The sequence below is a fragment of the Schistocerca piceifrons genome, chromosome 2, assembly GCF_021461385.2.
Source record: "Schistocerca piceifrons isolate TAMUIC-IGC-003096 chromosome 2, iqSchPice1.1, whole genome shotgun sequence".
In the NCBI taxonomy this organism is placed as follows: Eukaryota; Metazoa; Arthropoda; class Insecta; order Orthoptera; family Acrididae; genus Schistocerca; species Schistocerca piceifrons.
This window is the reverse complement of record NC_060139.1, coordinates 134,937,637-134,952,417: the sequence shown is the minus strand read 5'-3', so window position 1 is coordinate 134,952,417 and position 14,781 is coordinate 134,937,637. Positions and strand designations below refer to the sequence as shown.

General features: G+C 37.1%; 1 protein-coding gene across 5 annotated transcripts in view; it reads right to left on the bottom strand.

Annotated features, from left to right (window-relative positions):
* Positions 1-9,704: 9,704 nt before the first annotated feature.
* The window catches only part of LOC124777140 (phospholipid transfer protein C2CD2L), a 607,433-nt gene continuing 602,356 nt past the window's right edge, over positions 9,705-14,781 (bottom strand). For all 5 annotated transcript variants that reach the window (XM_047252436.1, XM_047252434.1, XM_047252435.1 and 2 more), the window contains one exon: positions 9,705-12,122. Coding sequence is in view for 4 of the 5 variants with exons in the window: in XM_047252434.1 (XP_047108390.1) it covers positions 12,059-12,122 (64 nt within the window). In the remaining variant the exon portion in view is untranslated. The remainder of the gene's footprint in view (positions 12,123-14,781) is intronic.

The window sequence follows — 14,781 nt, the reverse complement described above, 5'->3', positions numbered from 1 at the left end:
CCCTATGCACATGACTTCAACTACAGCTTGTGAGTTAACCATGGGAGGTCATATTCTTCGTAATACTACGATAAGAAGTAAGAAAAGTGAAGTATTTTTTCCACTAGATTAGTTTGGTGGATTTTTCAGAGGTTATAAAGAAGTGATGTGGGAAGGAGATTTACCCATAATTTTTACTAGTAGCTCATGTGCTGGAGATACTATTCGTAGATAGGTTGATAAAAACGATACTGGAATTTAAATATGAAATACACTTACAAAAAAGGTAGACTCTATGGAAACTCGTGTTCCTGTCATGAAATATGAACAAGAGCTAGAAGAAGAAAGACTCAAAAGATCAAAAATTCCAATATCTTTCTTTGAGTCATAAGCAGTTGAAACAGCTGGATTAGAAGGAAAAAGTATTTTGAACGTGATATTACTAATTTTTATAATTCTTCAGAATTTGATATGCCTTACCATATTTTCGTTGTTTTCCAAACTAATCGAAAAAATAATGAACTAATTGTTTCTTCTTTATTCGATCATGTTAAATTACAAAAGATCTATCTTAAAAATGGAAGAAATGAAGCTTTTCCTCAAGAATTATGGAATCAAGATCCATCAAATAATTATCCGATTATATGATGCTTTCCTCGATTTCAAGAGAGTTACTCAATTGAATGATGATGTCAATATAAATTCCTTCAGTATTATGTAAAATTATCTTATTTTTGTTATAAATATGTGTTAGTCACACAGAAAACTACAATGAAATTAGTTGTCACTTTTAATGATAAAATTTCTTAAGATATAATTGTGTACTTAGTCATGTATGGTAAGAAAAATTTAACATATGGTGCTCAGCATACAATTTTGAGTGAACATTTTATATAAATGGATAATCTACTGAAAAATCTTGATAATGCAAGCAATTCTAATTTGTTTAGAAAGTTTAGTGATCTAGAAGTAAATGAATCCTATTACATTACAGGCTGCGAATATTTAAAAGCTAGATATGGAGAGAAAATTTCTATGGAGCTTGATAATAAATTTGAAATTATTTTACCAGAAAGGTTTAATAAAATAATTACTTATTGGGACTTTCAATATTTTGCAGACAGTAATATTAAGCTAAAATATACAGGAATGAAGAAAACTAAAATAATGATAACGAATGTCACAATCTGGCGTTTATTATGTGTGTAAATTTTTATTGATTAAATTTTTTATATTTTATTTTTCGCAGGTGGGTGGGTTTGATCATTAAATAATCCCTTAGTGCACCCAACTTGCCCACTTACTACTGATACATGGAGATAGTAACTCACATAAAATCCAACAAACATAAAGCTGCACTTCAGGTTAACTCATCCGCTGTGTTCAATAGTGAATTACCGTTGCATTCTTAATGTGCCACCATTGTTTTAACTTTTCTATATACTTAATCAGTTCCTCTGGTGATCATTTCTTTTTCGATTTCTTTGCACATTTCCTGCAGCCATTCTGTATTGGTTTTAATGGAAACAACACATATATCACCTTACAGGATTCAGGTACATTCATACAAGGCAGGGAGGCTTATTAATGTGAGCAGGATACAGAACTTTAAGTGCAGCCTAGAAGAGGTAGAATGGGATGAAGTATACACATAAAATGATGCGGATGCCAAATTCAATTTATTCCACCTTAAATTTGTCTCAATATTTGATAGTTGCTTTCCTGAAACATTATCCAAAAAAGCCATTACAAAGTCAAGTAAGCCATGTGTTACTAAGGGAATTAAGATATCGTGTAAGAGGAAGAGGGAAATATATGGACAGGCCAGAATAAGTCAGGATGCGGATAATTAGATTAAATCTATATGGAATATTGTCAAACGGGAGATGGGGCAGACTGACAGTGCACTGCATACCATAGCAATAAAGTTAAATGATGGTGTTGTGAGTGATAATTCACAAGTGGCAAGTATTTTTAACAATCACTTTCTGAATGTAGCAGCAAAAATATGCGGAGTCCTTAGCGATATATGTAATGCTTCGCTGGTACAGGGAATTTTTTCACACAGATTGAAATACGCAATTGTCAAACCTCTTCATACGAAAGGGGACAAGAGTGACTTAAATAATTATAGACTAATCTCATTGCTGATTTCGTTTTCTAAAATATTCGAAAAAGTTATGTATTCAGGAGTAGTCTCACATTTAAGTGAAAATAATTTACTAAGCATGTCACAGTACAGATTCTGGAAGGAATGCTCTCTACACATTTACCCATCAAATAGTACAAGCCCTAAATAACAAATTATCGCCAATTGGTATTTTTTGTGATCTCTCCAAGGCATTTGACTGTGTAGATCATGTCACACTCTTAGAAAAACTCAGGTTTTATGGAATTGAAGGCTATACACACAGCTGGTTTGAATCATACTTAATGAACAGAAAGCAAAACGTTGTGTTGAATAGCACAAATAATGTTGGGAGGGTGGTAAATTCTAGTGAATGGGTAGTTATCACAAAGGGAGTCCCACAGGGTTCAATTTTAGGTCCTCTGCCTTTCCTTATTCATGTGAATGACCTCCCACTTAACGTTCAGCAAGCGGAAATAGTACTTTTTGCAGATGACACGAGTGTTACAATAAAACCCATTCCAGAAAAAGCAGCTGAAGATATTTGTTAAGGATATCTTTCAAATAATAATTAAGTAGTTCTCAGAAAATGGACTATCCCTTAATTTTGAAAAAAAAAACTCACTCTGTCCAGTTCTGTACACCAAATAGAGTCATACCAACAACTGATGTAGCATATGAACAGGGCTCAGTTAACAGGGTAGATTTCTTCAAATTTTTGGGTGTTCACATTGATGACAACTTGAACTGGAAGAAGGTTATTACTGACCTTCTCAAACAACTAAGTTCAGCTTCTTTCACTCTTTGCATAATCGCTAGTCTTGGTAATAAACAGAACAGCCTCCTTACGTACTTTGCATATTTCCACTCAATAATGTCTTACAGAATAGTTTTCTGGGGTAACTCATCCACTTAGACATGAAGTATTGATTGTACAAAGGAGAGAAGTGAGAATAATTAGTGGTGTTCACCCAAGGACGTCGTGTTGGCACCTTTTCAAGGAGTTAGGTATTTTAACTGCATCATCAGAGTACATATATTCGCTAATGAAATTCGTTATAAATAATCTTTCTCAATTTGCGAAGAACAGTAATGTTTATAGGTACAACACTAGAGGGAAAAATGACCTTTCCTATCTGTTATTGAAGCTGTCAGTTGCTCAAAAAGGAGTACATTATTCAGCAACAGAAATCTTTGATCGTTTACCCAAAAACATGAAGTGTCAGGCTGGTAGCAGATCAAGTTTTAAATCTAGCTTAAAATCATTTCTTTTGGACACCTCCTTCTACTCCATTGACGAGTTTCTGTTTCAGAAATGGTAAAAAAAATTGTACATCTAAATGTACATGTGTAGAGCTAAAAATTTCAGTAATATATATCTTATAATCTAACTTGTTCCACATCATATCGATAAAATAATCGGGAAAATGATCTACAAAACATAACATAACTGAAACAGAACTAAACTAAAACTAAACTCCCTGCAATTACAATTTACTTAATTCGAAAGGGATTTATATCACTGTATTCCTGTCTTTCCCTGAACACTTTTCTACTTCCTACTTCCATCAAGCATTTGACATATTTCTTTTTATGTCCAACATCTGTGAATGCCCTTTTTAGAGATGTCCACTCCTCTTCAGCTGAAATGCCTACTGTGGTATTTCTTAGTGCGCTATACACAGCTTGAAGCAACTTCTAATGCATCTCATCATTCCTCAGTAATTAAGCATCCCATTTCCTTCCACACTGGTTCTTCTAGACGATTCTCTTAAATTTCAATTTACTATTCATCATTACTAAATTGTGAGCTAAGTCTGCATCTGCTCCTGGGTATACCTTGCAATCTCGTATCTGATTTCAGAATCTGTCTGACCATGATCCAGTTGGAATCTTCCCATATTTTTGGGCCTTTTCCAAGTAAACCTCCTCTTCTTATGATTCTTGAAGAAAGTATTCGCCATTAGTACCTGAAATTTGTCTCACAACTCAATTAATCTTCCTTCCCTCACATTGATATCGCTAAACTCATATTCTCCTGTAACTCTTTCGTCTTCTCTTTCCCCTACAACCGCATTCCAGTCTTCCAAGATAGTGGTGACATCCATTTCAGTAGACGTCACTATTGTTAATATAGACTGTTCGTGACGTCATGACACTGATACTGGGGTCATTGAGAAATCTGCTTGACCCCGACTGAAAGCAACACCTAAGTCAGATGATTCGAGGCAGGACGCTGACATTCTGTTATTGCGAGCTGTGTAGACTGTAGAGTGGAGTTGACATTTATTCGTTTTTTCTCATCTATAGCAGAAATCAAGAATTGATTTTAACAACTACACAATTTTCCTTATTGCTGTGACACATTTAGTATTATGGTTACCCCAATTTCTCCGAAATTCGTAATATTAATGCGATGGTTATCGTTTTAACATATGGCCAAGTCATTCTTACAAGCAACAGAATTACAGTTCTTCAGTGACTACTTGTTTTTGTTGCACTATAAGTTTTTTAGTCCGCTGGTTCCACAGCCATAAAGGAAAAAAGCAGCAGCATTACTATTCTGACGGCTCTTCAACAAAAGGTGTGAAATATATTGTTATATTTTTATAAGAACTGACATCCATTTAAACCCATTATGTCTGATTTTAAGAAAAATAAGCGTTTATATCTTATGGTTTTTGCCTCAATATAGTGATGCTGGTATGTAAAGCAAGAAAATATTGCCTATTTACGTTAAAAGAATCTCCTAAGGGAACTTCACTGGTTCACTCAACAAATTAACCGTCTGTATTCGTCTTTAGTTGTGTATGACGCTGTCAGAAGCAGAACTGCACCACGAGGGACTTTCGTACTGGCATATAAACTGAGTGAAGACCTGCTGGAAATATGGCCGTCCCATCGCCCTCACTCCCACCCTTAAGTACCTTGGCGTCACCCTCGACCGTCGCCTCTCCTGGACTCCCCATCTCCATACAATCCAAGCCAAGGCACGTTCCCGACTCCGTCTCCTCAAGTTCCTTTCCGGCCGTACGTGGGGTCTGGACCCTTACACAATCCTCCACACCTATAAATCCCTCATCCGCCCTATCCTTTGTTATGCCCATCCAGCCTGGATCTCCGCCCCCCCTACCTTTTATAAATCCCTCCAAATCCTTGAACGCCATGCTCTCCGCCTCGCCTATCGCATCCGTCTTCCCTCCCCCACGCGGATCCTGTATGATCTCATCCCCTTCCCCCACCTCCTCCTTTTCCTTGAAAGGATACGGATCCTGTACACCTCCCATAAACTCGATCCTCCTCACCCGCTCGTCTCTCCAATCCTCTCCCATCCCCGCCCGCTGCCGCGCCTGTATTCCCACGTCCCGCCCGGTCTCCATCTCTCCACCCTCCTTACTCTCTCCCAAGGTGGCTTCCGCCAGCTCCCCCTCCCTGATGATGTCCTCCTCCCCTCCATCTACCCCTCCTATCAACTTTGACCCTGCCCCACCACCCACTTCCGGTGTCCTTTCCCTTAGGCACCCTCCCTCCCTCCCTTCTCTTCCCCTCCCTCCCCTTCTCTTTCCTTTTCCCCCATCCCCTCCCTCCGCCACTCTTCCCCCCCCCCCGGGCTTCCCCTCCCCCTTCCTCCCTCCCCCTTTCTCCCCTGCCCGTGGCATCTCTGCTCTCCCCTCTCCCTCTCCCACTCCCCTTCCTCCTCCTCCTCTCTTGGCAGGTCCCCGGACTCGCACACGCATAGTGAACATTCGCGCGCCGGAGATCATCGCCATCAGTGTCTAGTGTGTGTGCTTTGTTTTGTGTTTCGTGCAGTTACAACTCAACTGTTCACACGTGCCGTCGCAGTTCTCCGTGTTTTGTGCGCCGTATCAACAAGTGTTAGTGTTTTTCTCGTCCAACGTGAACGGCTTCTTGTTTTTTGTTTTTTTGTAACTACTTTCTTTGCCCGCCATTTTTTTGTATTGTCTGTGTCACCTATATCTTCTTATTGTATCCCGTAAGGCTGAAGAGCAGCGTATTAAGCTGCTGCCAGCCCGACTTGTATGAGGTGCTGAAAATTACAATAAAGGAAAAAAAAAAAAAAAAAAGCTGCTGGAAATGTTTTTCAATGCTGTGACAAGTCGTGCGGAAGAGCAGAATATCAACACAGCAGTGTGAAGCTGCTTTCAAGAGATTTTTAATGCACATTCAGATTGGTGCAGCTACTAGTGCTAAATGCTCAGCCATTGTAATAAATAACGAATATAATTACATAACTCATCCAGTTTCTTTCACTGTGTATTTGGCTGGGAAAGTGAACAAAAAACTGACGTGCCACTTTCGGCAAATTTCACAATGTTCTAAAGTTTCTAGTACTGGTATCTTGAACGGGAAAAATAGAAGTGGCACGTCCATTATATCCAGTGATCAAGTTTATCTGCTCAAAGCGGGAATTGGGAGAGAAAGCATTAGACAAACCTCTATTTTTAATTTGAAAAACTCTTAATTATCTCAGCTTTGCAGGACACGATGAATGATTTCTTTTTTTATTTTTTAGATGAATAAACATATTTAAAAAATCCCCCCCCTAGATAATCACAGTGAAATGAGACTCCGTAGTGTGAAGCTACACAATGTTCTGATTAGAAGTTTCTGACAAAAATAATTTTGCTTAATAATCAATGATTTTATGTTTTGTTTCGGAAATAGAATTACGTACATATGAGGTGACACCTACTGTTGCAGAACTCAAGTCACCCCTGTATTTTTTGTGTTTGTTACTGTGAAATAAATTAATGAAGTTGTGTGCCATTCTATAAACTTTCCCAGTAATTTTTCTTTAACTCTGTTGCCGGCAAATGAGATAGCTAATGCCTTGTATTTATTTCAGTGTGTAATTCAGAACATCAGTTTCCAAATTTCTATACCTTAAAACTGTGTTATCATCTTAATTTTTAAGATGAGCGAACTGTTTTTCCTTCTTGACTCTCATACTGTGTTTCCATAGCAGCAAAACTTGGATATTTATAAAGAAGTGCTTCAGCGATTAGAAAAGAAGCTGAAATTGGCACCCTATCTAGTGACATGAATCAGGTTTTTCCCTGGTGCTAGCAGCTGATACCTCTTCGTATGAAATTGGTGGAATCCTTATCACATAAAAATTTCCAAGTGGTTCCAAAAGGCCAAGAAGCATAAAAAATTTTGTCATCAACACAATATCAATATTTTCAAATGGAAAAGGATGTCCTAGACATTGTTTCTGGTGTACATAAATGCGAAATATTTTATATAGCAACAAATTTCACCTATTTACTAACCAAAAACTTTTACTTTTCCATTTTGGGCCAAAATCCAAGCTTCCTCATTATACTCTGGCTCTTGTGCTGGGGTTCGTATTTCTCAGTTCCCAATATTTCATTTATTACCACCTACACATTGTTCAACTGCGTAAATGTTATGTATATTGCCAAGTGACATGATCCAGAGAACTGTAGCCAAGAAAATGTGTGCCTCCAAATAGACTGTTACATCAATCAAACCTTGGAAAATTTTCACATCATGTCGTAGGGCACAGCAATGTAAAAGGCAAGATTTCTATTCTTAGCAAAGCACTAAGTTGCATGTACACATCAACCACTATCTCCACAAACACTTCCTTGTGGCTGGAACCCTTATCAATATTGAGAACACCTCCACACTGATGTTGCTGGACCTTTTTGGGGTAGTTGTGATTAATCCATACCCCCATTTCTCATATGTGGTCAAGCAACAGCATACCACCATGAAAGCCATCTCTATGACTTTATGTAAGTTCTTCCCCATTCAGGATATATTCTAAAGACTAATGATGGGCCACAAGTTGTGGAAACAGTTTCTAAACACTTCTGGACACACATTGGCATCAAAGATCTAACCATTCCCCTATTTCAAGCCAAATCAAGTGACAGTTTGGAGAGATCTGTGCACACTTTTAAAACTCCCAATGCTTATAAAAAAATTGTGTATGGACACTTCTGAAAGAGCTTTACATAATTTATTAACTACATATGGTGCTATTCCTACCCATGGTTGCAGTGTGGCTGAGCTGCTTCATTGCCACCATGATTGGACACTCCTTGAGTTACTGATAGGATGCCCCAACAGAATGAGTGTGCTCCAACGGAGTGAGAGGAGAACAACACCACACTGCAGCAACATCAGAATCGGCTGCACTTGTACCATCTGGGCTGGCTACTCTCACCAACCTATTCTAAGAACCATCATGATCCCCAGGACAGCCAACTGCCTTCAGGGACTTCTGATAGGCTCTCCTGACATATCACTCAAAGACAATGCCCATGCCAGCATCACCACTGCCTCTTTCCTTCATGGGATGGCCCATTACTGGCACCCTACATACGCCACACAGTGACACCAGCTTCCCCACATCAGACTGAGCCAGTTCAAGGGGGGGGGGGGGGGGCGGATAATTTAATCACCTTGCCTAGACATGTAAACTACATAACTGATCTGAGTAATTGCTGCAACATCCAGCTGGGACACTGCAGCTGCCTAGCATTAGGTTTGTGGCAGTGTACTGCCTGAGCCAGTGGTTGTGTTTGATAAAAAGTTAGACACAGACAACTCTGTGTTTATCTATGCCAGTGTTTCACAATGATCTCAGTTTGCCTTTTAGAATAAAATCTGCATTTTTTTAAAAAATTACGACTAGTTTGCTTTATGGATTTTACCTGTATCCATTGCCACAAGAATCTTCCTTGGACTTGGACTGTAATAAGTTTTCTTTTCATGTCTTGCCTGCTTTAGCATACAGTATAAATACCTGCTTTCTGGTATATTATGCGATAATGATTTCATTTTTTGTGTCAAGTTTCCTGTGAAATTAAATATTAAGTGCTGTCTATAAAAGTTATCTTTTACAGAACAGAAAAACTTCAGTGTCCGAAGTCACCTTGTGGACAGATCCGCAAGTTAACATACTGAGCTTGATTTTTTATTTTTATTTTTTTTTAATTTAAAAGCAGGTAGTAGTGGTTTGTATAAATCTTGTATGACACTGATAATAACAGTGTATGTGATTATAAGTAATTATTAACTGAATCTGCTTACAATGAAGTTTGTAGCTTTATAGAGCAGTTCAAGGTAATGTACCATACAGAAAAACCTCTCTGCCAAAGCAGCATACTAGCTATCCTAGTACATAATTACCCTAACAATCAGCTATTGTATTCTGAAACTAGAATTCTTTATGCAGAAGATCCTGTTACTGCAACTAAACGAAAGTTTTGGCAATTCCACTTTTGATTGGACCTGAAACCATGTGTATGGAACTGTGGAGAGGTTGAACAGCTAGAGGTCCTCAGAAAGTTAAGGAGACACATAAACCTAGTTCCCATTTGGATCACAGAAGGCACTAAACTAACTGAGAACTAGGATATCACAGTGGACAAAAATAATTAAAAATGGGTTACATTAAACGAAATTATGTTTTTTACTTTCTTGGAATGCATGATCCCAAATGCTCCCTGCTCTGATGGAGATAAAACCAAAAAAGGAAGGAAATAATAAACTGAATGTGTTTTAATACAATAAATGAAAAACATAAGTTTTTAGCAAACAGTTTAATATTAAAATTGTATTGCATTAATAAATCTGTACACATTAAAATATATTTCCATCAAAATAACTGATGGAAACTCAATAGAATCATACATAAAGCAACACTTGCATTTATAACAATTTATGATACATACTATTTCACAAATACAGGAAAATTAAAATTTCAAAGCCACCATAAGCATTTTGCACTGGTCAGTGGCAGGAAAGTCCATGGTTTCAGCAAATACCTTATTTACGGTACCATGGTCCCTTACAAATCATATAAATATATTACTGCCAACACCAAAGAGGCAAGCACTGGTAAACGTTCCGATAATCAGTGTATGTTGTAGTCTATGTCCATTAGAATTGAAAAACTTTCAAAAGACAGTTTGAAATAATTGCTTTATGGTTATCACATTAAGTCATTTCCAGCAAATTGAAGCAAACAGAAGTACATAATGGCTTCTTATAAAAACAAAAACAATCAATTTTGACATAATAATTTAGTTGGATAGATAAGAAAATCTACTCGCCAAGTGGCGGCATAACACACACATAAAAGACGGTTATAAGGCAAGCTTTTGGAGCCAGTGGCTCCTTCTTCAGGCAGTGGGTTGAAGGGGAAGGAAGAGTGGTGAAGGAAAAGGACTGGAGCTGACTTGAAAAAGAGGTAGATTTCAGGAAGTCACCCAAGTCTGCTGGTCAGAGGCAATTTAATGCACATGATGAGAAGGAAGAACTCGACCAGTCTTTTTCCGTCATCCTTCCCCTTCAACCCCACTGCCTGAAGAAGGAGCCAGTGGTTCCGAGAGCTTGCCTAATTACAACAATTTTTTGTGTGTGTTTTATACTGCTGCTTGGTGAGTAGATTTTTTATCTATACAATTAAATTAAAATGGCTTCTTAGTTTTACAAATAACTTGGTGTAATTAAAAATGAATGTAGTCCCTCAAACACATTTTTCAGAGATGCATTTGTTCTTTAAGAGAGATGTTTAATGGTAGTGATTTAAGTATAACAGATCTTAAACAGAGTTTTATTTTAGGAATGTGAACACAAATAGAAACTACAGGACATTTCAGTTTCACTGGAATGAAGAAGAAAACTTATCTCAAAATGGACAGCAAGAGTCTGAAGAAGCCTAAATGCCTGCATATAATTTAAAAGGCTTAGTGGTCACTGTTTGAGAAAAATGAACCACACTACAAACAAGATATTCACAGATAACTGCACATATATTATTTAATACCTTACTGTTTACAGTTCCAATATATACATGCAGGTAAGATAAATTGTGCACTTAAAAGCAACAAACATTTATTTCAATGTCTCTGAGTAGGCAATATATGCTGCAGTTATCTTTGCTGTTTAAAGAATTTGAATTTAATGGAGTTCCTCATGCATTAAATTTAAATCAGCAATATTTACAATGCTGCTGCATTGCTACAACAAAATAAAATTAAAAATCTGTGTGAAGATGAATAAAACATTTAAATTACTTGAGAAATTAATGTGATGCTGAGGATGCAAATGAGTAAAAACACAAAACAAGAGTGAACAAATTGTTACATTCTCATTTATGTATAAAATGAAGATGGTGGTGGGGTGGTGGTGAACAAACACAGCAGTTCGCAGTTCCAAATACTGCATTTCGAATAGATGTTAGTAAGTACATAAAAATAAGCATTTACTACAACATTTTAAAAGCCCTCCCAAAACTGGTTTAAAATAATTACATTGTTTATAAGAGTAGGAACCCCACATTTTGGATACCTCTCAGTTGCCTGCAGCTTCTTGCTAAATGTGTTAATGATCAAAACTATAGAAAGATACATTTTTAACAAAAATTCTGCTTTCTATGTCAAATAAACTTGAAGTATCAAAACAAAAAAGGTACAAAGACCATTTGAATATCTTAATTACTTTAGTTTTGTTACATTATAGAAATTTGTGTGTACAAAAGCAATGTTATATAACTTACTCCATGTCTTCTCAAGCATAAGTTTTCTGAAGTAATACAATATTTTCTTTTCATTTTTGTGTACAATTTATTAAAATACAGTAAAACTGTTATCAAGTCCTTTCAGTGAATATTTAAGGGCAAAATAGCATGTCAGGCAGTACAAGCAATATTTCATTCAAGCCAGCACATTTTCATGTTATTATTCACATAACAAAATAGAGTCTTTATGCAGCTATTAATAGCACCATGTACTTGTCACTATCAGATGCTGGAAAAATAATTATAAGACATTACTGTTCTTCTCTTAATAAATGAATGCTGTGCAAAAGTGAGTCATTTATCAAGATGTACTGGTTGTTTATAATACTCCAGCACATGACACAATGACGGCAGCGTAGATTCCTCTATCTTCAGCTCCAGCCATTCTTCAGTTGGAAGACCCGCCTATCCATGTAGGGGCTCGAAAGGTATGCACTGCAATGAAATTTAATATTACGATCAAAGGTTGACATTAAATTGTTCCAATGATTTGTCTATTCATATCAACCCACATTAACTCATTAATGATAAGCAAACAAAGTACAGGAGTATTGAGTTGGTAGACATATAGAGATGAAAGTGTTGAAAAAACTAATAAAATGTCAGCTGAATATTTACTGTTGAGACGCCTCTTGCATGGTCTACTGAAAACCAGTTACTCCACTCAGATAATTTGAGAACTGGTATCTAAAAGTATGTTGATTTCAGGACAAATTGTACCTACACGAGGAGTTATGGTCTAGGGTGTGATTTTGTAAGACAGACAGAGCACTCTGTGGTTATTCCACACACCAATTACTGCAAATTTGTATGCCAATCTGGTGAGTCAACCTGTGCTGCCATTCATGAACAGCACTCCATGGGGTATTTTCCAACAGGATAACATTCATCCACATATCACTGTTGTATCCCAACACCCTTTACATCGGTTATTAATGTACCAGCATTTCACATTTGCAATGGCTTATCTCACATTTACACTGACCTACGATGTTGCAATGTTATTCACTTAAATATGTTACCTAGACAACTTTATTACAGAAATAATAAATGAAAAGCATCCAACAGGATAACACTCATCCACATATCGCTGTTGTATCCGAACACCCTTTACAGAGTATCAGCATGTTGCCTTGGCCTGCTCGATCATGTAGAACAAAAGCAAACTGGTGCTTTTCATTTATCATATGTTGTTCTAACAAGAACCGGTGGAAGATTCTGTTAACATGGTATTCCAGAAATTTCATTACTCTACATTACTTTTGGTATTGCAATTTCTTCTAACACTGTATTATAATATCTGTAAAGACTATTCTTGTTAATTTGGTAGTTCATAAAGCAGACAACTTTAATCGTTCAGTTCAGAATTGAAGATTTAAAACTACTACACATAAATGAAAACCATGCAACAATTCTACATTAAGAAAAGAAAAAGAAATGTTAAACACTACACAATACTGCAAGAATTGGTAAGATAGTTAAAGGGATACGTCTTCCATAAACATTTCTTTCAAGTACAGAATCAAGTGATTCATGAACTGTGACATTGAACTGGCTAGACTTTTACAACTCATGGTGTATAATTTGCCTTTATCTATACTGTATTATGAGTAAAAGGGGCAACAGAACAAAAATTGACTGATGCATGAAAAAGGATACAGTGTCACAGTTCATATTGCACATGCGGTGAAATTATATGAACTAAAATGAATGTATGAACTTGGGTATTCAACTGTGTATGCCCAGTTCTCTCTCTTATACCCTGATATATGATAAGTATTGTACTCATGTGCTAAATTTTATTCTGCCACTGAAAGAGTTGAAAACAAGTAAGTCACCAGGTCTGGATGGAGTCTCAAATAAGTTTTACAGAAAGTCGTATATGGTAGTGGCCCTTTACTTAGCTTGTATTTATCATGAATCTCTCACCCATCTCAAAGTTCCAAGCAACTGGAAAAAGCGTAGATGACTACTCCTCTATATAAAAAGGATAAAAGAATGGACCCACAAAATTACTGGCCATTATTCTTAACTTGGTTTGATGCACAGTTCTTGAACATGTTCTCATTTGAATGTAATAGCTTTCCGTAAGGAGGAGGAGCTTCTGTCCACAAACCAACACAGTTTTAAAAAGCATCGCTCATGTGAAAATCGCTTGCCCTTTCTAACACGTCATTCTGAGAACCATGGATAAAGGGCAACAGGCAGATTCCATATCCCTAGATTTCCAAAAAGTATTTGACACAGTGGCCCACTGAATACTGTTAATGAAGCTATGAGTATAATGATTAGGTTCCCTGATATGTGAGTGGCTTGTTGACTTCTTAAGTAACAGGATCCAGTATGCCATCCTCGTTGGTGAGTGTTTGTCATGGAGAAAGGTATCATCAGGAGTGCCCCTGGGCACAAAATTATCTGACGGACAGGGTAAGCGGCAATTTGCACCTGTTTGATTATGATGTGATGTACGGGAAGACATTGTCGTTGAGTGACTCAGGAGGATACAAGATTACTTAGACACACTTTCTAGTTGATGTGATGAATGGAAGCTAGATCTAAGTAAGTTAATGCAGACGAGTAGGAAAAACAATCCTTTAATACTCAAATACCATATTGGTAATGTGTTGCTCAACTCAGTTACACGAATTAAATATCTAGGTGAAACTTTGCAAAGCAATATAAAATGGAACGAGCATTTTAAGGATTGTAGTAGAGAAGGTAAATGGTTGACTCTGATTTACTGGGAGAATTTTAGGAAAGTGTAGTTCATCCGAAAAGGAGAGAGTATCGAACACTAGCTTGCAGAAAGAGAGAGAGAGTGAGAGAGACTGTGTGTGTGTGTGTGTGTGTGTGTGTGTGTGTGTGTGTGTGTGTGTGTGTGCGTGTGTGTGCGTGTGTGTGAAGAACAATAAAGTTACAACATGATTTCACAAGTGTATACTCAAATGAAACTTCAAGGCAGGTTAAGGAACAATCAATAATCCCATTGCAGATGCAACACAAGCTCAGATGAGGCAATAGGAGGAAAGGTAATTAGCGCTTTCCTTACCTCTGCCATGCACTTCAGAGTGGTTTACAGAGTATGCGTGGATGT